Below are 25,290 nucleotides of genomic sequence, written 5' to 3' on the forward strand. Positions count from 1 at the left end.
TTAAAAAAAAAAAAATCACATGCACATCACATGCTATATAAGCATCCTATTTCCAGCTGATTTGTGCACCAGTACTGCAAGCAAGTTATTAAAACCTGCATCATGTTCACCTTTAAAAACAAGTCTACATTATGAGACTCCAATAATAAAATTAAGTTTATTATAATGTTTTGATGTCCAGTTACACAGGTACGGAAGAGAACAACACTTGTAATTAATAGAGAAGAGAAAGCAGGCCCGAGTCTCCTACTAGTAAAACCAGCTTTTTCATCTTATAATACAATTTGTCCAAACAAGAGATTTTACCTTTTAGACCCATTGGAGGATCTTCGTTATTTCAAAGAGTTATTTATCTAACAGAATAAGAACATGTTGATAAATGGCATTTGTTTTCTCTGATGCAAATTTTTCTTATTGCTCTGCAAGCCTATGCTAAGAAATTAACTAAATACTGTTTTTCTTGTGAAATAGTTAACATAATGGTATTTTCTAAGGAAAGCACTTTTATTCTTTCAGAGCTCTTACTTTAGAATAAAAAGCTTTGGTTTCCCCCAACCCTTGAGAGAATATATTAAGATATAAAAAGAATGTACAATATGTACTACAATAGCATCATGATTTCCATACATAGGTAGAGTTGTCTTTTCTTCATTATAATTTTTTATGCTTTGCTTCTGATTTCTCATCTGTTAGATCTTTGAATCCCAATTTTTCCAATGGCTCCTTAGCCATAAGTTGCCTAAATAAAAAAAAAGCATAAGCTGCAAAATGAGCTTTGTTACCAACTTAGCAATATTAATACCTATTCAGTAGCAATAATGTCACTTAAAACAATATTTACTTTTAAAGGGTCCGACAGTGCTGCTGAGAGAGTGTTAACTGCATACCCCATCCATCTCCCTCAAACTCCCAACACCTCACAAGATATCGGCCTGCTAAAACCAGGGTTGTGAGTTCAATCCTTGAGGGGGCCATTTAGGGAACTGGGGTAAAAAAAAAATGTCTGGGGATTGGTCCTGCTTTGAAGCAGGTTGGACTAGGTGACCTCCTGAGGTCCCTTCCAACCCTGATATTCTATATCAATTCAGGAACAGCCATGTCCAGTAAATGCTCTGTTGTTTGGCCAGAGCTTTTCCAGTTAAATGTGTTAAATATCCCATACTGCAAGACAATAGGTTATTTAGGAATTGAGCTGAGTCATGGAAATGCACAATAAGAGTAAGAGCTGATTTTCCAAGATAGCTGTAGAAACTGCTAAGTGTGAAATGCTGCATGTCTATGAAAACTAGCGCTATTTTACTAGAATGGAGGCATGAAAACCATCATATGTCCCTTCAAAAAGAATTTCAATACTCCCTCCCCCAGCTGAATAACTCAGGAAGAGGTTTACTTTTTAACTTTAAGCATGCTACGGATGTGGTCCACAGTGAGGACAAGTGTCACTGAGGTGTCAAAGGAAATTGGTTCACGAGAAGAAAGAGCAGTGTGCAGCTGAACTGGCTATATATCGCAGTGACACCGGCCCTTGGAGAGGTCTGAGTCCGTGACAACTAAAATTTGAGCTAATGCTGTTAGGGTTCTCCAAGTCTGTTTTTAAAGGGGATAGGTGCACTTTTCATACTTCCATAACTCAAGAAAGGCACTATGTGAATGCCTACGTGAATTCACTTCTGATGCTTACTGATAGCGAAAGTGGGTGTGGTCACTGGAACTAGCTTTAAAAGGTCACCTTTGTTTCAAGTGGAACTAGCAACAAGAAAAAAAAAAAAAAAAGGGAAATCAGTCACCTGCAATACCACAGGCGAATACAGTCCTGCACTCAAAGAACAACAATCTGGCAATGATGCACACATGTGCCAGTCTCACACCAGTGAGCCTGGAGTGAAAACTCATCTGCTCGAGTGTTTAAAAGAGATTTACTTGCCTCTCCATTCTGCATTCTAAATATTCCTTTGACTCCAGTCTGCACGAAGCATTCTCAAAGCTGTTCTCTCTCAGACACTTCATGAATTTCTCTTTAAATACTTTACATTCACCTAGAACAGAAAACAAATTTAAAAACAATTACAGAAAAAAGAAAAAAACTGGAGTGATGTTCTAGCACTGATACAAATTGTAAGGGAGATGGGCAGTTCTGCATATGGTTGGAACCTCTCCCTCAAGCTGTTTGTGAGTTCACAGACCAACCTATATGAAAGTCTGGACCTGATCCTGCAAAGTATTATGAGTGAGCAGTTATTAACTCTATGCAGTCAAGAACCATGAATCAGCACCCAAAACACGATTTATAACAATCTTGTGATTTTTAAGGCAAACAAATATGAGGTCTTATTTGCCTTCTGGTGTTTGAGCCTTTCAGGGGTCCTGTTTTCAATCTTTACTCTGCAACCAGGAAGGCTGGAGAGTTTCTGTTTATCAGCGAAAGCTGAGATTCTCATGTGGGCTGAGGCTGTGAGATGATGGCTAGTATCACAAGATGTGCAATGTCAGGAGAGTTGGCAATGCTGAGTACTGTGCTTGCTATCAATGGGGATCAACAGTACAGGCCCAAGAGTGGTGAATTTGTCCCACAGAGGTAGGGCCCTACAGAACTGATGATCCATTTTGGTCAATTTCATAGTTGTAGGATTTAAAAAAATCACAAGTTTCATGATTTCAGCTATTTAAATCTGAAATTTCACAGTGTTGTAATTTTAGGGGTTCTGACTCAAAAAGGAGTTGTGAGGGGGAGGGGAGTCACAAAGTTATTGTAGGGGGGTTGCGGTACTGCTATCCTTACTTCTGCGCTGCTACTGGTGGCAGCATTGCCTTCAGAGCTATGCAGCTGGAAAGTGGCAGTGCAGAAGTAAGGATGCATCCGACAAAGTGGGTACTCACCCAGGAAAGCTCATGCTCCTATATGTCTGTTAGTCTATAAGGTGCCACAGGACTCTCTGCTGCTTTTACAGATATGGTATTGTCACCTTACTTCTGCACTGTTGCTGGTGGGGCACTGCCTTCATAACTGGGTACCTGGCCAACATTCACCACTCTTTGGCCACTGAGCTCTGACAGCAGCACAGATATAAGGGTGGAAATACCGCAACACCCCTAAAACAACCTTGTGACCCCCCCCAAAACTCCCTTTTGTGTCAGGACCCCCAGTTTGAGAAACTCTGGTCTCCCACTGTGAAATCTGTATTGTACAGGGTAAAAGCCCACAAAAGATCAGATTTCATGGGAAGAGACCAGATTCCACTGTGCAGGGCACCTTTTTCATGACTGTGAATTTGGCAGGCCCCCAGGGAGCTGTGATAACGGGTCACCCAGGGGGGAGGGAACCACGGCCTGAGGGGACTGCGCTGGGGGAGGGCGGGCTGCGCAGGAGGGTTATGAGGAGGAGGGGCAGGCTGCGCGGGGGGCACTAGGGTACCGGGTTGAGGGAGGTTGCGTGGGGGAGGAGTCACTCGGCGGAGGGATCGGGGCAGGCTGCGCGGATGAGCTCCCCAGGGGTAAGCGCGGGGGAATCGCCCAGCGGAGGGGGAGGGGCAGGCTGCGCGGGGGGGCAGTCACTCGGAGGAGGGGGGCAAGCTGCGCGGGGGGATCGCCCGGCGGAGGAGGGGGCGGGCTGGCCGGGGGGGGTGTTGCCTGGCGGTGCGGGGGCGGGGTCAGACTAACTCCAGGCCGGGGCACTGGGGGCGGGGAAGGGCCCGATCCCGCTGCGCACCGAAGTGATCCAGGGGGAAGGCGCCCTTGTCCGGCGGCCGCGGCGTGAAGCTCTTGCTCCCGAAGTTCATGGCCGTGGACATGGTGCCAGTGCTGGTGCCGGGCTCTCTACCTGAATCGGCCGCTGGCCCAGGAGGAGTAGCCGAGCGCCGAGTCAGGCCGGAGCCAGCGAGTACCGAACGAATCGAGCGGGAGTCCGCCCAGCCACCCGCTCTGGCCCCGCCCCCGCAGGGACTCCTGCCCCCAGGGCAAGTGAGCCGGATTGCCCCAAGGCAATGGCCTTGCCGTGGCAACGCCACTGTGCAATGACATCATCTGACAGTGACTCCAGCACCGGCTGTGCCAAGAATGACATCACTGCAGTGCCAGCGCCCACGTTGCCATGGCACCTCCATGCCTTGTGTCACCATGGTAACACCACCATTCCACCTTCATGTCATGGGGGGGCACTGAAGTTTGTTGGCCTAGTGGAGCTGCCTCCTTCCTGGACCGCGGCACGAGGCTCCTGGGACCAACGTGAATGCAAACACACACGCCTGGTCCCTCTCTGCACTTCCCCATGAGCGCTCACCACCCACCAGTCACAGCCAGGGCCTGTTAGAGTGACCAGACAGCAAGTGTAAAAAATTGGGACAGTGAGTGGGGGGTAATAGACGTTTATATAGGAAAAAGCCTCAAATATTGGGACTGCCCCTATAAAATTGGGACATATGGTCACCTTAGGGCCTGTCTTAGTACACCTTGGGCTCTTTAACACTAGGGAGAGAGTTCCACTCCCTCAGCCCTTCTGCTGTCTGGAAAAATCTGTAAGTAGCAGCGGTGGTAAATCAGGTAGAGCCCTGCGTGGATACAAAGCTTGTATCTCCATCCAATCCATGATCCGCAAAAATAGTCCACAGATATAAAGCGGATATCGGAGGATTTGCAGGGCTCTAAAAATAGGGTTTAAAGTGCACCACACCAATCTGGCTCAATTGATTAATTGATTTTGGCCTGGTCTGTGTCCTCCCATCTTGCTACTTTAAGCGCTGATCCTGGAGCACTCAAGTTTTGAGCAAGGGAGCAGAATTTGGGCCTTTATACTCATGTGGGCCCACTGACCAAGAGCAGCTGACGGGGGTGCTGGTCCGGAGAGGAACCAGCACTGTCACTGCATAGCTGCGGTGTGCATGGAGCATCATGGACCACTGTGGTGGGCTGCCCCAGGCACAAGCCCCTGCTGCCCATTCCAAAAAGGCCGTCCCTGGTCCCGATGGTGCCCCAGATTTTCTAGTGCCTAATGCAGCTGCATAAGGCTGAGTATGTCGAAGGATGGCCCTGAGGGGAGATTGCGTATGTGGATTTTCTGTGGACCCAGATAGACCACAAATGCCCTTGTACTTGATCCAATTAATCTCAGTGAAATGAACCTTTTCTTCTTCATAAAATCAGTTATTTTCCTAATATGCCTCCATACTCTTCCTCAGCTGTTATTCCAAATCCAACAAATGAGAACAAACTCCGTGGAGAATCTATTTAGGGAAGGTTTTTTGCTGAAATACTGAGATAGTTATCTAATTCTTAAGCCTCAGGATAATCTGTTTGCACTTCTCTTTTTTAATTAATCCACTGCCTGAATTAAGGAAAAACTAGTCTAAACAGCTCTTTGGTGGAGACAACTCAACAGAATTTATGTAACAATCCAACCACCTAATTGCTGAATCAACGGTATTATTATTATTATTGTCTGTACTTTTCCAAACCGGCATATTTAGTAAAAGGGGGCCTGATCCTGAAAGGTATTGAGCACTCATCATTTTCCTTGATTTAAGCAGGAGTTGTGTACCAGCTCTTCTCAGGATTAGATCAAGAGGACTCAATTTAAAAAATTGCCTTCTGGGCAATATAAATATATAATCGCTGGTGAAGTGCTTTGAGAGCCTTTGAGATAAAGAGATTTAAGAGTTGACGTTCCTTTGAAAAAGGCTGCAGAGGTTACACACAACTTCTGCTCTAGGGGACCGTCAAGCTCTGAAAAACTTCAAGGGGTGAAATCCTGACCCCATTTGAGTCAATGGAAGTTTTGCCATTGACTTCAGTAAGGCCAAGATTTCACCCAAAATGTGTGTATCTCAGCAAAGTACTTCCTTATCCTCCATAAACCCTTAGCATGCTCAGTCACACTCAATTTAACCTCTAAGCCAAGAGCAGGTGTAACTCACACTCCTCCTGCATGTGGTATTCTGTCCTATCTAGTGGCGCCAAGACGACCGCTTAGAGAGAGATCGAGTCTGCTCTACAGCCTTAGCTAACAGAGTGGATCCCACCCGCCAACGGCCAGGACCTGTCAGTGTTACATAGGGACTTTCCAGCACAAAATTCACCTTCAGAAATGAATGAGCTAATACCGTCTAGTGAAGGATGGAGAAGCTGTAAACTATGCTGTGTAGCCTAATTAGTTGATAACAGCACAGGTGCTTAGAGATGGGGCAAAATTATGTAGTTCATAACTGGACAGCCTTTTTTCAAAAGGTCAAATAAATACACCAGCAGCAACTACTGGGAATGGCATGCTGTGTATTGTATGAACATTCTCAGCTCTCATTCTAAAACAAGACTGAGAAATGGTGTTGATTTAACCCAGATTTGGTTAAAGCAGGTTTTTCATCTGTTGACTTTCTTTTAATTAAATGAGTGAGATAAGTAGAAAATATTTCAGGGTGAAGAAAAACAGTTGCAATTGTTAAGAGAATCTATTACAGAAATATTACCTGCAGCACCATTTAAAGTGCTTTTTCTTTATGCTTTGATTGTTTTCCTATTACCGTACTTGAAACTCTAAATGGAAAATTATACAAAGTTGTATTGCATAAGCAACTGTTTTACACAGCTTGAAATATGAGATTTTATTTATTATTATGTTTCCAGGCCTATGAACAATAGATGTTTTTATTATAAAGTAAATAGCACTTTTCCACTTGACTTCATTATAATACTTAGCAATAAAAGGGAGATGTTTCTCTCTCATAAATATATACAACGTGATGCCTCCTGGGCCTCAGAGGAATAAACACACAACAAAAAGCTTTGCTTTTTCTGAACGATTTTAATTGATGTATCAAAGTATCTGATTTTACCAAACTGCCTGAATTATGTTTCAGAGTTCCAGGCTTAATGGGCTGGATTACTGCCTTCCTGCACTCCCCACAGTGAAAGTGGAGAAAGGGGGATCAAAGGGAAAAATCTCATTGAGGATCCCATTTGAAATTATTTCCTGATCAACAGGAGACAATATGTCTCTGTCTTTTGGTTGCACCTGAAAAGTTTTGTTCTCCTGCTACATAATTCACCATCTAACTTAGGGCAGTTAGTCTTTTTAATGACCCAAACTTGAACTTGGTTCTAGAGGAGGTTGTTGGTTTTTGTTTACTTACTTTATTTATTGCCGGTATTGAATTTATCTTCTAGAGTTTCCAGTAAAGATACCAATTGTATTAGAATTGCATATAAGCAGTTTAGTGGTTCATTTTCCCAAGGGTATAAAATGAAGCCAAAATTAGATAACCAGTGTGAAAAAAAGGGAGTGCCAACCCAGGAGCAAATCAAGCTAACTAGTTCCTTCAATACTTTCTGCTCTGTAAAAGTAATGCTGCAAAGTAACACGATGATATTGAATTAAATGCTTTCCCCACATTATCTCTTTTAAGAAATATGGTAAGTGAGATTCCCTGAGCTGAGAAGAACTAAAATAGCTGTGCTATAAGAAGATGCTGACTGAACATTAATGCCAAGATTTTTGAAAGCAACTCGTGCTTTGGGTGTCTCCAGTTTGGGGTTCTCAGTTCAAAGCACCTTATGTGCAGAGGTGCTCAACGTTTTCTGAAAAGCGGGCCACTTTCTGATGCTTCATGTTGGCCACCCAAAAACCGAAGATCTCCAGACACTAATTACTTCAGAAAATCTGGACCTTCACCTTTCAGTTTACATTACTTTGCACATGTAAAAGATCCCCCATTACTTGAATTAGTGTTGTTCTTTAGATTATATAACCCACAATAATAATGAAAAATTGTTGTTGTTTTTTAACAAAAAGATTGCTCAGTAAACTTTCTGACAGTAATTTGTGTTTATTTGTACAGACAGAGATTTAGGAAATTGTCACATTTTGGGGTTCAACCCAGACCTGTGAGAGGTTGTCACCACTTGCCCTATTGCCCTAGGTGCCTTAAACACTCTGCTACTGTAGCTCATAACCCGGACACCAACAGCCAGCAGACAAGGGTGCTGTTCCCTGAATATCTGTGTTCTGGGAAGCCCAGGTTAAGCTCTCTCTGACCCTACCAGCCTGCCTACAACACAGCAGCCTCACCCTGCTCTCCACCAGCTTTGATTACTACTTGTAAGGTGACCCTAATTCACCGCCAGTCCCAAATTTCCCCCAAACCGTCTGCCCTCAAGTGTCCAGCCCTCTTCTGGAACACTCAGAGAAGTAATAAGGTTTGTTGCTATTTGAAGAGACCAATATACAGTTTATTACTTTAGCTGGAGTTAACAATTCCTTCAATTCAAACAAAACACTTGGTTGCTTTAGATTAAAAATAAAACAAGTTTATTAACAAAAAGACAGAGGTTTGAAGGGAGTTCAAGTACAAGGGAGAAATACAAGTAGGTTACAAGCAAATAAAAGTAAAATATACTTTTCAGTGGCTATGACTTTACAATTTACTGCCTTGGTTCAAGGTAGTTTTCTTACCGATCTTCTTCTTCCAAGCAATGGCTGACTTTCAGTCAACGCCTTCCACAGAAGTACAAGGTGCTGGTTTCCCTTGTCTTCCTAGGTGAATGATCTTTGCCTAAGCAGGTTTCTCACCTATATTCAGTTCCCGAGTCTTCAGCCTCTTGGTTGAACGACCTTTCTTTCTCGGCTTGCAAGAACTCTGGCCCCTTGTGTCTGTCCAGTGATGGATGCTAAGATGGCAGTTTCTTTCTCGTTATATCTTCCCAATCTCACTGTGACCAAAGCTGTTCTTTGCTTTCTGCGGACTTCCTATCCCCCGTCTGATTTATATGTAAATGGGGCTTCCATTGTTTTTTGGTCACATCTTGTTTAAATTTATGGGTTACCTTCCTTCTTGTCTGGAAGAAAACCCATTTCTGCCTGTGTTTGATCACAGACTTTAAAGTATAATATCATTAAGTATCCATAATTCCTCATATAGCGTTAAAACATACATTTCACAATGATATTAATCACCAGTGTGTAAGCAGTTTTCATACAGGACCTTACTTGATAATACAGGTTTCAGAGTAGCAGCTGTGTTAGTCTATATCTGCAAAAAGAACAGGAGTACTTGTGGCACCATAGAGACTAACAAATTTATTTCAGCATGAGCTTTCGTGAGTTACAGCTCACTTCTTCGGATGCACAGAATGGAACACACAGACAGGAGATATTTATACATACAGAGAACATGAAAAGGTGGAACTATGCATACCAACAGGAAGAGTATCTAAATACAATTAACTCAGGCCTAAACAGAGACTGGGAATGGTTGGGTCATTACACTAATTGAATCTATTCCCTATGTTAAGTTCTCCTCACACCTTCTATGGGTCATCTTAATTATCACTTCAAAAGTTTTTTTTCTCCTGCTGATAGCTCATCTCAATTGATTAGACTCTTCCTGTTGGTATGCATAGTTCCACCTTTTCATGTTCTCTGTATGTATAAATATCTCCTGTCTGTGTGTTCCATTCTATGCATCCGAAGAAGTGAGCTGTAGCTCACGAAAGCTCATGCTGAAATAAATTTGTTAGTCTCTAAGGTGCCACAAGTACTCTTGATAATACCGTAATAGTGCTTACAATTAATAGATTCAATTGTTTATCATCTGAGGTTTAGACCCCCGCAAGAGGCTATCTCCCCCACTCAGTAGGGTTGATGGATTTGTTTACCTTTTATGTAAAGGTGCCTTTATTGTGTCTGCCTGATGACCAGACTGGTCGGACAATCAAATACACTTTACTTTATCTAAGGCAGGCTGTGCTTATGCATTGCTTGCCAAACAAATTTTAGGAACATAATTCTAGCACATATTCATAACTCATTGTACACAGACCATACATACATCACACAAGAATATTCATGATCAGTGAGTTATTAGTTTTCCAATGATATCTTATATGATGCCTTTTAGATACAGATTATGATGACAACAATGTGTGAGGTATACTATATGAGGCCTGACAAGAGCTGCTGACATAGAGTAGTGAACGACCAATGGGCCGCTGTATCACAGAAAGTGTACATGTTTCAGCCAGTTAGAGTTAGCTATGATACTCTTTTATAGCTACCAAGCTCATGTACAATATAGAACCCAAATCCTGAACTGGAGTCCATTAGCTTGGATGCCAGTGAGATCTTGCACTGATCCCAGGACTGTCACTAGCACATCCCATTGCAGGGACACAGCCTTAGAACACAGAGATCCAAAATACCAGGTACTTAATCTGATAATATTTTGTAGGTCAGATCATGAAGTCCTGGCTTGGGCAAAACTCCTAAAGACATTAGGGCTTTATCTTGGAATAGTTGCGAGAAATGTGTGTTTGCAATCAAATGAACAAGAACAAACACATCAGACATGAATTTGATACTAATGTTCATTCTTTATGGAAAGAAGAAGCTGAGAAAAAAAGCCATGGCAAGTTGTTCCAGACTGTCAGCTTTCCCTATTGCCGATCTGGAGAACACCCCCAAGAGAAAGAGCAATCCATGGCCATTCAATCCTAGCCTTGCCCTGACACTGCAGCTAGTCCAGGGTTCTCAGTGGGGCTTTCTGATATGTATTATTATGTTATTTAACATTTGTCTTGTGTTAGAGTCTACAAGCAAACCAGGTCAGGGTCCTATTATGCTTGGCACTGCACAAACTTAGAGAAAATGCTGAATCATTCTCTCTCAAGATTCAGCCAAAGCAGCACCAGGAATTGAAAGAGAAAGAGAGAAAAGAGCAACAAAGAATAGTCAGAATGTGCAGAAAGTTGCCCAAAGTCACACAGTGAGTGAATTTGCAGAGCCATGAAGAGAGGTTTTGACCCTGATCCCCAATTCTAACCACTAAAGAATGCTCCCTTCCCTGCATGGACTCACACATAGGGACATTTTTTGGAGTCAGTTGAACCAAAGTCTTAGCTGCATTTAAGATACAGGTTGTATCTCTGTCTCTGTCTCCATTATCAATTGGGAGTGACTAGGAAGAAACTGCTTAATCCAAACACAAGGAACCCAACTCTGCAAAGAAATATCTGACTAGATGGATATTTGTCTGTCAGAATGTGGCCTGAGACCACTAGCTCATTTCACATAGATTCTGACTGAATCTCAGATGACTATTATTTTGAGTTACTACCATCCTGGTAAAATTCTGAGCTGCTACCATTTAAATAGGCAACCTGCAGATGAAAGATCCTATATCCCATGATCTTTGAACTTTCAGTCTCCCTAGAGTCCACAAAAGCACGAAGAAAAACTCTTCATAATTCGACCTCCTCAAAAATCACTTCTCAACTCTTAACAATCAAAAGAAAAATGTCTTTTCTCCTTGGCAAAAATTAAGGTCTCACAAGTCGCATCTCTGCCATCCATAACAATGGTTTATACTACAAACAGAAACTATAATGGGCACCCCCATCAGTTCTGAAATCCCAGGATCTCCTGTTTGTTTTGTGGCTATGAGAGACTGAATGAAGAGCAAGACTGATGGTTCTGAAAGCAGCAGAGCTCCTGCAGGAGATTTGTTGCGAAGGGAGTGCCAGCAAGCACATAGGAAGATTGTTACAAACCCAGAATCTGCATGTGTCCAGCTTTGTTTCCCTATGGAGCCTAGTGCAAGAGGCAATTTACGAACCCCATTTGCTTTTCCAGTTAACAGAGCCATCACACACAATATATCATGACTCCAAATGTCAGATGCACAGAACATGGAAATGCAGCTAGCATTCTTGGAAAATCTGCATTAAGATAATCATTTTCAAAAGTACTTTGAAGACTTTCTTTTCTAAGCAGACTGATTTGACAGTTAAATGACATGACTTACTTGTGCCACAAAGTTTGTATCAGATACTTAGGATATTAGTCACTTATGCTTTTAAGAAATAAATAACAGGGGCACAGAAGCTGAAGGAGACACAGGTGGGATCTCATATACTCTGCCAATATACCATTACAGGAAATGGAAAGAGGCCAAGATTTGAGAGCTTCCCTCTTGCCCCCCCATCAGCATTTATCAAGGTGAAAGGAATCCATAACAGCAAAGAACATTGTGCTTTTTATCACACCAAAGTCTTTTTAAAATGTTAACATTTAATAGGGTGTTCCCATGCTTTATATATTTCAGATAACAATGCATGGGCTGGTAGACATCACTACAGGTTGTAATTCGGCTGAAAAGTCTTGTGATGCATATGAGCTGCTTGAGGTTCACTCTCCTGGTTTATTACATTATCAGGACTCATTGATTGAATTACAGCCTTGTAATAGCTCTCTCCCTCTGCATTATGCTACTATTATTGTAGTTGTTATTACCCTATCTCCGATTAGAGGATTATATGTCCTTCTCAGGGCAAGCACACAGAAATTAGGTAAATGTGGATGTTTAATCTATTAGCCCAGTTTCTACAAGAAATGCATGAATTATTTCCCTAAACTGCAGATAAAATGACGTGTCCACACAGTAAAATTTGGTCCCTGGGGGTTGATGCTCCCCTCCAGCTTGTGATGGTGGAGGGGAAAAGAAGCTTCGCAGAGTGAGGAGCAATGTGTTCGGATTGCCTCTGAGGCCTTTCCACTCAGCTTATCCAAAACACCTTATCCAGTCCTGGAAGAATACTTCATCCAGCTTCCCAGGGGTCCAAAAATCTCAGTTTGAATCCAACTCCTCACTCAGGTGATTCCGTTAGGCATGTGACAGCTCTCTGCCCAGGCTGGCCAGGCCCGACACAGGTTTTAGGTACGGGCTGATACCACAATTCCAATTCATGCCACACGCTACACAGTTTATATTCATCTTTCCTACTACTAACATCTATACTTCTTGCATTTAAGGACCAATTACGTTGCAGATTGTGTAAGGCAAAAGTTCTCACATAATCATTCCCTGCTATGTCTGCACTTATCGAAGAATCACACTACAGGTTCTTAAGTCAGTAGGAGTTTTGCCCGAGAAAGGTTTTGGCACTGTGTAATTACAGAATGTAACTATAGTGGTTAGGAATCAGGTACTATCCTTTAAAATAGTTTGGGACCCCTTTAGTGGGTCTCCTATCTTCTATTGCAGAAGCCATCAGAACCCTAACAGGGCAATAGCTAGACTTTGTATGTTTGTGTACCATTAGTAAAAATGGATATTTGGAACCCAACTGTGTCCATGTGGTTTCCTCATATTCTTAATATTTATCTTAATATTAATTCTTAATCTTCTTGCAGCATCAGCCCTTTCCTTGCCAGTTTCTGTGAGCAGGGCCTGCCTCTGGCTCACAGCTTCACTTTGCTTTATGTTAGCAAAGTCTTGGCCATTATTTTAGTTCAGGCCTCAGGCCTCATACTGGGCCTTTATCAGGGCCTTCACTTACTACAGTGGAGAGAGCAAAGACAACAGTTAGTAGGATCCGTCAGCACATATCTTCAGGCCACCATAGATGTCTCTAATGGGAGCTCCATCCATCAGAAAAGGGTACTTTTGGGAAGGTCCATTAAAGGAAATAAACTCAGCACGGCTTGCATAATGGCTTGACAAATCTTCTGAGTGATTTTCCTATCCATATCTTCCCTCTTTCTTTCTGCACACCTTGACCGGAGTCTACACTTCCTAGGGTTATTCCTTTTTTTTCCATAAAACCCCTCTGATAATAAGCATCTAAGAGCGGACAGGGATGTACAGTCGCCTTTGTTAATTTGGTTAGAGTTTATTGATTCAAGCTGCCTTTGGCTGATGTACTTTTATTATTAATAAATAATCAGCATTTTCTCATCCAAGCAGCTCACACCCTGAGGCTTCTGAGGCCCCTAGCAAAAGTATTATTAAAATTAAAGATTTCTACAGGGGTCGACTACAGCATGGCCTAATAATCAAGCAGAGTCTACAGCCAACGTGAAAAATGCCCTGATTTGGAGAATATTTTATATAGAACCAAACTGGCTCCTGTCTTGGCCCCTGGCAATAGCTTCGGGCTATTTTGTAACAATTTGTTTTGCAGAATACATTATGTCTCCAATGAATTTGAGAGCTAGATTCACTCCACTGGACACAAAGGAATGGAATGAGCTTTTGCACGGTGCTGCACCAGAGGGGAGCATCACTTCTTGGACTATCCTCTGGGAATATAGCTGGGGATTGCTGATGCAATTGCCAGTAGCAACTCCATAGGCTGAGGCTGCCTGTGAGATGCACCAAATCACTCATCATCCACTCAGCTTGGATTTGCCTCCTTCCTGGCTGGGTCCGTCCTGCCTTGGGACTGCATCAGCCAGCCACAGGCCTCACACCACAGCAAGTGTTGCAGGCAGCTTTTATCGCTGCACCCTACTTCTTAAGTCCAAAGCAGACTGCGAAGAGTTACAAAGGGAGCTCACAAAACCAGCTGACAAACCAGCAACAAAATGGCAGATGAAATTCAAGGTTGATAAATGCAAAGTAATGCACATTGGAAAACATGATCCCAACTATACACACAAAATGATGGGGTCTAAATTAGTTGCTACCGCTCAAGAAAGAGATGTTGGAGTCATTGTGGACAGTTCTCTGAACACATCCCCTTAATGTGCAGTGGCAGTCAAAAAATGAACAGAATTTCAGAAACCATTAGGAAAGGGATAGATAATAAGACAGAAAATATCATAATGCCTCTGTACAAATCCATGGTACATCCACGAATACTGTGTACAGATCACAACATCTCAAAAAACATATATTAAAATTGGAAAAGCAACAAAAATGATTAAGGCTATGGTACAGATTCCATATGTGGAGAGATTAAAAAATTGGGACTGTTCCATTTGGAAAAGAGACCATTAAGAGGGGATATTATTGAGGTCTATAAAATCATGAATGGTGCGGAGAAAGTGAATAAGGAAAAGTTATTTACCCTTCCCATAGCACAAGAACCAGGGGTCATCCAATGAAATTAATTGGCAACAGGTTTAAAAGAAACAACCAACCAAACCAACAAAAATAGGCAGCAGGTTTAAAAGAAACCAAAGAAAAATTCACACAGCACACAGTCGACTTGTGGAAGTCGTTGCCAGGAAATGTTTTGTAGGACAAAACTATAACTGCATTCAGAATAGGGTGACTAGATGTCCCAATTTTATAGGGACAATCCTGAAATTTGGGATTTTTTCTTATATAGGCACCTATTACCCCCCACCCTGTCCCGATTTTTCACATTTGCTGTCTGGTCACCCTAGTTTAGAAAAAAATTAGATAAGCTCATGGAGGATAGGTTATTAGCCAGGATGGTTAGAGATGCTACTCGTGCCCTGGAAGTCCTAAACCTCTAACTGTCAGAAGCTGGGAGTGATGACAGGAGACAGATCACTTGATAATTGTCCTGTTCTGTCCATTTCCTCCTGGCATTGGCCACTGTCAGAAGACAGGATACTGGGCTGAATGAACCATTGGTCTGACCCAGTATGGCTGTCTTTATGCTCTTCCACTTTATTTTCTGCTGCTCAGGGCTGGTAGCGAGGGACCAGAGTAACCCACGGGCAAATTCAGCACAAGGGACTTCCCTTTCCCATTCTGGGTCCAATACTTCAATGGGAGCAGGAGCCAGCCCTTACTCTCCTGAGTGCTCAAACACATTGCTGAGGATATTCACCTGAAAATAACCCCCTGCTCAAGTGTTGAGGCTGAAATAGGAGCCCTGGCTTGATAATAGCCAGGTTAATCCATGTTTGAAACAGGGCTTTTGCTGCCATTTTCCCAACAAAATCTGATCTGACTGTAAGTAAACAAAGGTCTGAACCTCTCTCAGTATGAAAGAGCTGCATTCCCAGGGTGTGTCCAGGCACCTCTATAAAAGGAAGCACCAAGATGAGATGCTCACGTATTTGTTCACCTCGCCCTGTGCTGTCCCTTGAGCTAAGTATGGCCACGGTGAAGGTTTTGCTGCAGTACCTGAGCACCAGCTCGCTGCTCTGTTTGACAGGTGGATTGGCGGCTTTCATTTATTTTTTGACCCGCTCCAAAAAGTCAATTTGCAGTTTGCCTCCTGGGCCACCTCCCCTTCCTCTCATCGGGAACTTGAATGTGGTGGATCTGAAAAAGCCGTTCCAGTCGCTGATGGAGGTAGGATAGATATGACAGAATAGATATGAGGAGCTTTGCAATATTTGCTGATTGGGAAGTAAAAGGAAATCTAGTGAATGAGGACGTCATTGTATCTGCATTGTGCCATTTGTGGAAACAAAAATGACCTCATTTAAAATTTGTATCTATAGCTACGCACACACACACACACACGCACACAAATATGGTCCAGTCAGAGCCATGTGAGTGAACCCTGGAGCATGTGACAATCCCCATTTAATCTAATGAGACACTGGGTGGGTGTAAGGCACATTCGTGTACATCTGATTGCAGGATAAGGATCATATATTAAATAGACCGAGCTGTACCTCCTTTTTAAAAAAGCTATCACTCCAAACATAGACAGACTTGCTCATTTTTAGATTATTTCCAGCGTTAGATGTTTATTGCTAAGGCAAGTGCAAATTCATCCCTTCCCCCGAGCCAGTGTTAAGTAGGGTTGGCAGGAAAACAAGAATTATTTTTGCAAAAAATTGAGAGAGACACACACTCACCACCTTGGAATAACCAGTTGTCCAGTGCTCTGAATTAAGTAGAACAGGGACTTGAGACAGGGTCCTCCATATTCTAGGTAAGTACTCTATTGTATTGGGTATCCAAGGATGGTGTGGGCAGGTGTCTTCCTCTCCTTCCCATCGACTAATTCCCAACCACGCCTATATTTAAGATTCTTGTGCATGATTTTAATTTCACTCCATTTGGGCAGTTCCATGGACACTTTTTTCCTACAGGAAAAAAATGGCTTAAATATATTTCAATTTGACAGCGGTGTTCCTGGGAAGAGGTGTGAACAATTGAAATTCCTTTCAAAGCTCTTTTGAATCCCACAGCATGCTGACTCATTTTGCCAACCAGTTTGCCTCCTATCTTCAAATCTACCACATGAAATATTCATGTTGCAGACAGAAGTCAGCAGCAGGAAGTCAGATTTGATGCCAAGAAACACTTATGCAAAGAAGTAACTGAAGGAAAGTGGGCAAATTACCATGATTGCCCACTGATGGTATGGTGCTGTGCAAAAAGTAGACAGCAAAGAATCTCCCAAGCTCTCAAACCGTCGTATGATGAAAACAAAATTCAAATTGTCTTGCATAATAACAGGAGCCTCTTGTAATCTGAAATACTGTTTACAATATGTACATAATGCATTGCAAATCAGCATCTGGGCACATACGAAAGAAGATGAAATGTGTTGGAGCAGATGACTTAGAGTATGTTTAAACTAGATATAAAATTCTGAGTGAACAATTAGATTGTCAAAGCTGCTGTGGAGTGTAACAGATGATTCATTCTTAGCTAGCTATTAAAGCCTAGAGCTCCTGTGACATTATCCAGGAGTATATGCCTCAAGGCTGGATTCCAGCATCTGATGGACACCAAATAACCCTCGATACGACTGAAACACTATCCTCCTCGCAACTACTGAGAGACAAGTGCCAAAGATAGAATTATTTTTGAAATTGTTTCTTGCAAATATTGTCGATTGTATTTTAATGCTTTATGCACAAGTCCATTGATAACAGGTAAGTTATTATACGTCAACAGGACCCAATGCAGTGCATTTCTGCTACAGCATTTTATAATGGTCATGGTGTGAGAGTGGCAATGTTTCGGACTGCGATTGTAGAGACACTAGTGCTGGCTGCTAATATATTAATAAATATCTGTTTGTCAATTAAAAACTTGGCCCGAATCCCAGTCTATGAATGAACTGTGCTCAGTCCAGCTCAAAAAAGGGTTGCAAAGGTGGCTTCAAACCACCTTTATGCCCCCAAACCCTGGGGCTGGACTAGCACCCGGCATAAATTAGAGCAAACTTGGGTATGCTCTAAGCTATGCCTAGTTGCACACAGGCCCTGGGGCTGTTCTATCAGCTGGATGTTGCCAGGTCATGGGATGTCTTGCCCACGTCCCCTTTCTGCCGTAGCACTTAGAGGCCTCAGTCAGAGATCATGGTCCCCTTTGTCCTAGGAAGTGGCCACACATAAAGAAGACATGGTCCGTGCCCCAAGCAGCTTAGGCTCAGATCCTCATAGTTAGTTAGACTCCTAACTCCCTTTGAAATCAATGGGAGTTGGGCACCAACAAACCTTTGAGGATCTGGGCCTTAGCGGCTCAGTATAAGACAAGAGAGTGTATGCTACAGACAGATGGGGGGAGCACAATACTGAAGCTGTTCCAGCCACACCCCTCAAAGTAGGGGCCAGCAGGGCAGTGGCATAGCAGTTGCTCTGGTCGCTCTGCCATCCAAGACACAAATCAGTCAGAACAGGGGACAGTATCTGACTCACCTCCGATCAGCTATAACAAAGGCAAAAACATTTATTTATGCTCAAATATATTTGTTAGTCTCTAAGGTGCCACAAGTACTCCTGTTCTTTTTACAGTCCCCTGCAACCGCCCAGTCTGACCACATCTCTTTTGCAGAGAAGAGGTGCTGGAATTTTTACCCACTAAATGATCCAATTAGCTAAACATTCTTAGAGGCTTTTAGAATGAGTACAAGAAACTCCTCGGACTTTGTGGTCTCTTCTACAGCCAGTATTTAAAAGCTAGAAGGAAAAACGTTTATTTTGCAGTGACTGGGCTAATTCTTTACATACAGTGCAAAGATTTTCATGTAACCAGTGTAGGGCCAGATTACGCCTGTCACCACACCTATGCTGTGTATGCTACTGTGCGCAATGGTTAATCTTCTGGTTAATTCAAAGGGAGTGAGACACCTGGGTGTTTTTGAAAATCCTAGTAGGTGTCTATCTGCATCTGTAGGTGCCTAAATACCTTTAAAAATATGTCCCTGAATGCCTCCCATTCCTACTGAAATCATTGCAAAGTCCTAGTGAAGTCAATGGGAGTTAAGGATGCTCAGTTCTGCATAGAATTGGGCCCTCTGGACTCTTACTGGGCCGGATTCTGACCTCAGCTCTGTATAAAGCTGTTCTTAATTCCATGAGTGTATTCTGAAGACAGAACTTTTCCCATTGGGTGTGAGAGGCATAAGAGGCTTAGAAGATTGTGGGGTTACTACATTTCTGTGGGCCAAAAGCAGTGGATCAGACAGTGTGTACACAGATGATTGTACACTGTTAGCTACATCTGGGATCCAGACCTGTTTCTGAATTAACATATTTACTTACATGTTGAAGCTCTCTGAGAAGTATGGCAACATATTCACTGTACATTTTGGACCCAGAAAGGCAGTGGTGCTGGCTGGTTATGAGACCATTAAGGATGCCCTTTTAAATCATGCTGAAGAATTTGGAGAGAGGGCAGAAATACCCATATTTAGGAAGACCACACACGGAAATGGTAAACAAGCTTTTGTTTTGTTTTTGAATTTGATCATATTTAGTGTATTCTTATGAAAAGGAAACCATCCTGTTACTACACATTTTCATACATAGAATACTTTGAAAGTACATAGCAGCTTTCACACAAGGAAGTAAATGTACTTTACAAGCACTCATTAATCAAACTCAATACCAATGTGTTCACCTGTATTTTAGGCATAGTGTTCAGTCACGGAGAGTTATGGAAAACAATGCGAAGATTCACCTTATCTACCCTACGGGATTTTGGAGTTGGAAAGAAAACCATTGAAGTGCGAATTCTTGAAGAGCTAAATTTCCTCATTAACTATTTTGAATCTCACCAGGGTGAGTGTTAAGAATTTCATCCTGAAATGGACAGTTAAGCCCCAGTTCAGAAAGGTAATTTAGCATGAGCCTAAGGCTTTGTCTACACTGGAACTTGATTGGCAAAACACACCCACCCCCCGAATGACAAAAGTTTTTACAGACGAAAAGCACCAGTATGAACAGCGCTTTGTTGGCAGGAGCGCTCCCCTGAGGACAAAGCTGCTGCCGCTTGTCGGAGATGGAGTTTTTTTGTCAGCAGAACAGCTCTCTCCTGCCAATAACAGGAGCTACACTGCGTGGCTTTTAGCAGCACAGCTGTAGCGGCACACCCATGTCTCTAAAAGCTGGGTAGTATAGACATAGCTAAGGATGTGGAGTCAATGGGATTTCTCATGTGCTTAAAGTGAGGTGCATACTTAAGTACTTTGCTGAATTGAGGGTTTAAGCATCTAAAAGGGTAGCCCTGGTTCATATCCTGCATGGTGAACTTGTTTAGCTTTAAAAGTTAAGGACAACATTTTCAAGGGAAACCATAACCAAGGTTCTGATTTTGTGCTCACACTCATTTGTATGTGCAATTTTACACATCATTACCTCAGCATGTACCAGAACTTAGTCAACTGCTCTAGAGAAAACAAAATCTAGTCATTTCTATCTGAGAGTGAGCACCTCTGTGTGGTAGGCTGAAATTGATGTTTTCAGCAGGAGTGCAATTCCAAAGCCAATTTATTTTAATTGTTTTAAACATAGAGAAACCCTTTGATACAACGGTGATACTGAACAGTGCTGTATCCAATGTCATATGCTCTATATTGTTCGGGGAGAGGTTTGAATACGAAGATCCCATATTTCTAGCTTTGCTGAAATTGTTAAATGAAAATACCAAGTTGCTGGGCTCTCCTATGGTGCAGGTAATTATTTTTAACTTGGGGGGAGGGGGTTATTAACACATTCCCACTCTGAACAGACTTAGGGCTAACTGCTGGGTTTAATAGCTAGAAATGAAGAGGGGATGGGATTGGTTGTATGGAGAGGGAGCAACCATCATAACCAAGCAGTGGTGACCAGAGGAAATCTTTAGAACACAGCAGTTGCAGACGGAATGCCTCCGGGTCATTATGAGCCCACGCTCTGCAGTAGCCCTTTGTTGTCCTTTAAGGAGAAACAGTATATTCCTAACTCCTCATCCCGGCTACCCGATGCTACCATGGGTGCACAACTGCCTGCAGCCCTTTGGGCTTCTATCTCTGTGTTCAGGGAGTGTTAGCAGCAGCACTCTGGCTGCCTCCTGCATGACGGTGCATTCTGGCTGCCTCTTCCAGACCAACCCAGACAGAATTTGGTAACTCAGATCCAATGCAGAATCACCACATACTAGATTTTCTCACCTCAAGCTATCCTGCTGCGCCAGCAGCTTTTGCTGAGACATTCAGTCGCTCCTGTTAGTTCTCCCAGCCTCCTGGGATGGGATGGGGATGGGCTGTAGGTTGGGCAGTTAGCTGGTTTATAGGGTGTTGGTGGTCTCTGAGTGCAACAGGGCAGGTGCTCTTTGGTCTGGTTCTGTGCTCAGATCCCCACCCTCCAGGTCTGTGGCTCTCAGTGTCCACAGCAGACAAGGCGGGAAGAAGCAGCGTGAGTGTTAAGGTTTAATTCCTTTCTGCTGCAACACGGGGATGTTCCCTGAAAAGAAAACAGCAGATTAATGAGGAACTTGACTGAAATGGACCAACCTGTGAAGGGCCAAGTGAAAACAGACCCCAGGGGCCTTTCCCCAACTCACTCACAAGAAGTGACATTCACTCTAACCACATAAAGACCCAGCGATTGATGGTTTAGGGGAGGGAGAGAAAACTGACCGCCACAACCTGTGGTCTGCCCTTGTGGCTGCTATCCCCCAGCTGATGGGGAGGGGTCACTATCCCCTTTGTGCTACTTAGGTGGGAAATCAGAGCCATTTCTCCCTCATCTGGATTGATCCCATGCCTCTCCCCATCATAACCCCAGCAGCATGCCATGAATGCTGGCCTATTTCAGACCAGTGTGAAGACTCATCCTCACCACTGACCTCTGCACCATTAGTGAATTTCACCTAACACAGCACACTCAATGAAACTGAAAAGCAGTAAAATAAAAGGAAAAGCTTCTCTATGCCGCATATAAACAAACTGAGGAATCTGTTGTCGGAGAAGGATTGAGAGCAAACATGGAGGGCTGAATAGAAAGGGCATAATAGCTTTATAACCACTCATAACAGTTTGGGCTGTACAAACTAAAGCATGGATACAGTGACCTTCCAATCTTGAAACTTCCGGGCATCCATAGTTCACATGTGGGGGGTCAGAAAGGAATTGCTTGTGGCACATCAGAAACATTACATGAATTAGTTAAGTACCCACTGGGGATTCTTCTCCATGCTCTCAGAGAATCAAACTCTGGTCACTGCCAGAGCCCATTAGACTAAGGGTACAAATGGTGTGATATGCGGAAGGCCAACTCCACCCATTTTATATAAAGATGGTACATGGGTTCACCACAATGCCGGTGAGCATTAATCCTTTTGTTTTTCCCAGTTATATAATTTCTACCCATCTCTTGGATTTCTGTTTGGAGCCCCAAAGACCGTGCTACGAAATGTAGATGAGCTGAATGCTTTTCTGGAGAAGTTCTTTAAGGAACACAGGCAGGAGTTTAATGAAAACAACTTAACAGGTTTTGTTGATGCATTTCTGATGAAGCAACAGCAGGTACTTTAAAGCTAATTCTCATCTTAACTTGCATCTTTCCGTTCTGTTAGCTTTCACTTCACTTATTAATGCTGAGCATCTGGCAGGGAACAGGAGATGTGAAGACACAGATTTGTTGTGATCAGAATACTCTAGACCAGGGCTAGATCCTCCTACCCATACTCACATTGAACAGTACCTTACACTATAAGTAGGCTTATTGAAATCACTAATGAAGTGACCTATCCAGCACTCCTTGCATACCTGCAGCATGACCAATTCTTTTCTATTCCATGGTGTTTGGTCTACAATATATCCCTTTTATTCCCTATAAAATAAACTAAAGTGGTAAACTCACCCTAATATATATATCCATACACAACTGGAACAAAGATGACAAAAATACAAAAGCTAAAGTCATCTGTATCACTTGCTGTAGAACTAATGTTCATTTTTTGCATGTTTTGAAGGAGTCGAGAAATTCTCACACACACTTTCACAATGAGAATCTTCTGTTCTCAACACTGGACCTCTTTGCTGCTGGCACTGAGACTACATCTACCACTGTCCGTTGGGGTCTTCTTCTGATGATGAAATACCCAGAGATTCAGGGTAAGACTAAGAACTAATCTCTTATAAAAGTCTGTTAAATACCTAATCAAGTCTCCAGTTACAGAAGGCAGACAGCAGGGTTCCCGCAGTTGAGACTCGAGTAAAAATTAAGTGCTAAATTAGAAAACATCTAGCTTTACAAAGAGGTTTCATTCAGCTAATCTTAACTGAAATACATAAGCAAACAAGAAAAGCTGAATTCCATTTCTGTTTATAAGCCTCCATAAGCCTCCACCCATCAAAACTCTCTTACAAGCTATCAGGTGACACCAGCATAACAAACTTATAGGTTTTCCATTTTATCTGAGATGGTGGGCTGGAGTCTGCTCTCCCTTCCACTGAAGACTGTGGAGTGACACTGATGTGAGAATAGAATCAGGCATGGGATTTACCACAATACCCCCTAACTCTGCATTGGCCCAATAATAGCTCTGAGGGACCTACAGACCCACTCGCACTAATTGATGCAGCATGCAGATTTTTTACTGAGGAGTGCCATCCAAATCCCGGCTAAATTTAATCCTATTGAGATTGCAAGACAAAGTGAGATCACAGCCTGTGGTAATGTGTTCTCAGCATTCCCTGACAACTGGAATCCATCTCCTTTTTTCCTTTTCAAGGAAGGATTCAGGAAGAAATGGATCAGGTAATTGAGCCAGGACAAATGCCCATGCTGGAGGACAGGAAAAAACTGCCTTACACTGATGCAGTGATACATGAAATACAAAGGTTTTCCAATATCGTCCCAATGAGTGTTTCACGTTCAACTTCCACCGATGTAAATTTCAGGGGTTATATGATCCCAAAGGTAAGCTTTGAGGCTGGCAACAGAAACGGCAAATATTCATGCATTTTTGTGAAAAACTAGTAAGAAAATAAATGTAAGAAGTCTTGGCGTTTGGTGTTTCAGTATTTAATCCCTCCCTCTACCATCTGTGCTACATCCAGAACGGATGGTGCAACTCTGGGCCAGATTCTACACTCAGTTATAGCCGTTTAAATCCAGAGTAACTGAACTGCTGTCAGTGAAGTTACTCTGGGTTTACATTTGCTTATCTGAGCACAGAGTTTGTGCTGGATCTTTGTTCAGAGGGTGAATGAAAACGTTTAGGAAAGAAATCACTTTTTATTTCATGAGATGAGGAGGGAGAAGTGGAATATTAACCGGTCTCAGTATCAAAAACCATGTATTCTGGCTACTAAACATCCATAAACAATGCTTATAGCTTCCTGTTCTGATGTTTATTTCTATGCACGTGAATCTACCAGATTAAATATTCCACAGAGTAAGGAAATATCCTGTAGAGCTAGTTAATCCTGCTCAGAAATCCATCCACTGTTTACTTTCTTGCATGGAAGAAAGAGTTGAATTTGTGAGAGTGACCACCACAGACCACTGGCTGCTGCACCTGCCAGTTTCCCTTATTCCTTCCAGGGAATAGAAGTGATTCCTCTGCTGACCTCAGTTTTGAAGGACAAATCGCACTGGGAGACACCAGATCAGTTCAACCCTTCCCACTTCCTTGACACTGACGGGAGCTTTACTAGGAAGGAGGCATTTATACCATTCTCCATAGGTAACAACAACTTCCTGTGCTCAGTCTGTAGTTATGCTGATTGTACAGCAGGAGCAGCAGATGCTCGGCACCTCTGAAAACCAGGCCAAACATGTCTGAAATGAGGCACCTGGAAATGAGGCATGTGATGGTACTTTGGGAAATTTGGGTACAAGTCATCCAAAGCACATAGGTAGACACTGGCATTCCTTTGTCTGCCAACCTCCAGACACCTGGAATGGTCACAGTTTCTCACAACTTCCTGAATGGGCAGAAACCATTTCCTTTTAAACAGCCCTTCTGACATATAGATTGGGGGGGGGGGGGGCGGAGGTGTCGGCTAGCTCCTTTGGCTGCAGTTACAGTCTGTATATACATTTTAAAAGATCTCAGACAAAGGCACTGACCAAGCCATGCCTTGCTGACTGTCCTTCCACTGACCTACATGTTGGTTAACTTTACAGGACGAAGGGCTTGCGTTGGAGAAGGACTCGCCAAAATGGAACTTTTTCTCTTCTTTGCGGGTTTGCTCCGGAAATTTATTTTCCAGCCCCCTCCAGGGGTGGTGAAGGCCGATCTAGATCTCACTGCTGACGTTGGCTTTACCTTAAACCCAATGCCCCATCTGATTTGTGCTGTGCCCCGTGAATAACTGAAATGTAACTGAATGCAATAAATATTGTCCATGGCTGATGTCTGAATTTGG

General features: G+C 42.9%; 2 protein-coding genes across 3 annotated transcripts; one reads left to right on the forward strand and one right to left on the reverse strand.

Moving 5' to 3' along the window:
• Positions 1-138: 138 nt before the first annotated feature.
• On the reverse strand, positions 139-3,954 carry LOC115658658 (cytochrome c oxidase assembly protein COX19). The gene is made up of 3 exons (XM_030577928.1): positions 3,707-3,954; positions 1,925-2,036; positions 139-739 (listed from the first exon to the last, which is right to left on the reverse strand). Exons 1-3 carry the CDS (start codon positions 3,786-3,788, stop codon positions 652-654), a joined length of 282 nt encoding a protein of 93 aa, XP_030433788.1. The 5' UTR covers positions 3,789-3,954; the 3' UTR covers positions 139-651.
• Positions 3,443-25,277, forward strand: LOC115658657 (cytochrome P450 2K1-like). Of its 2 annotated transcripts, none has more exons than XM_030577926.1 (9): positions 3,443-3,491; positions 19,202-19,364; positions 19,562-19,711; positions 20,444-20,604; positions 22,264-22,437; positions 22,887-23,028; positions 23,649-23,836; positions 24,464-24,605; positions 25,049-25,277. In XM_030577926.1, the coding sequence occupies exons 1-9, from the start codon at positions 3,477-3,479 to the stop codon at positions 25,234-25,236; spliced, it is 1,323 nt and encodes a 440-aa protein (XP_030433786.1). In that variant the 5' UTR covers positions 3,443-3,476; the 3' UTR covers positions 25,237-25,277. The 2 variants fall into 2 exon arrangements, with proteins under 2 accessions (XP_030433786.1, XP_030433787.1); XM_030577927.1 differs by lacking the exon at positions 3,443-3,491 and adding an exon at positions 15,338-16,034.
• The last annotated feature ends 13 nt before the right edge of the window (positions 25,278-25,290 follow it).

Source organism: Gopherus evgoodei, chromosome 10, assembly GCF_007399415.2.
Source record: "Gopherus evgoodei ecotype Sinaloan lineage chromosome 10, rGopEvg1_v1.p, whole genome shotgun sequence".
Taxonomy (NCBI): domain Eukaryota; kingdom Metazoa; phylum Chordata; order Testudines; family Testudinidae; genus Gopherus; species Gopherus evgoodei.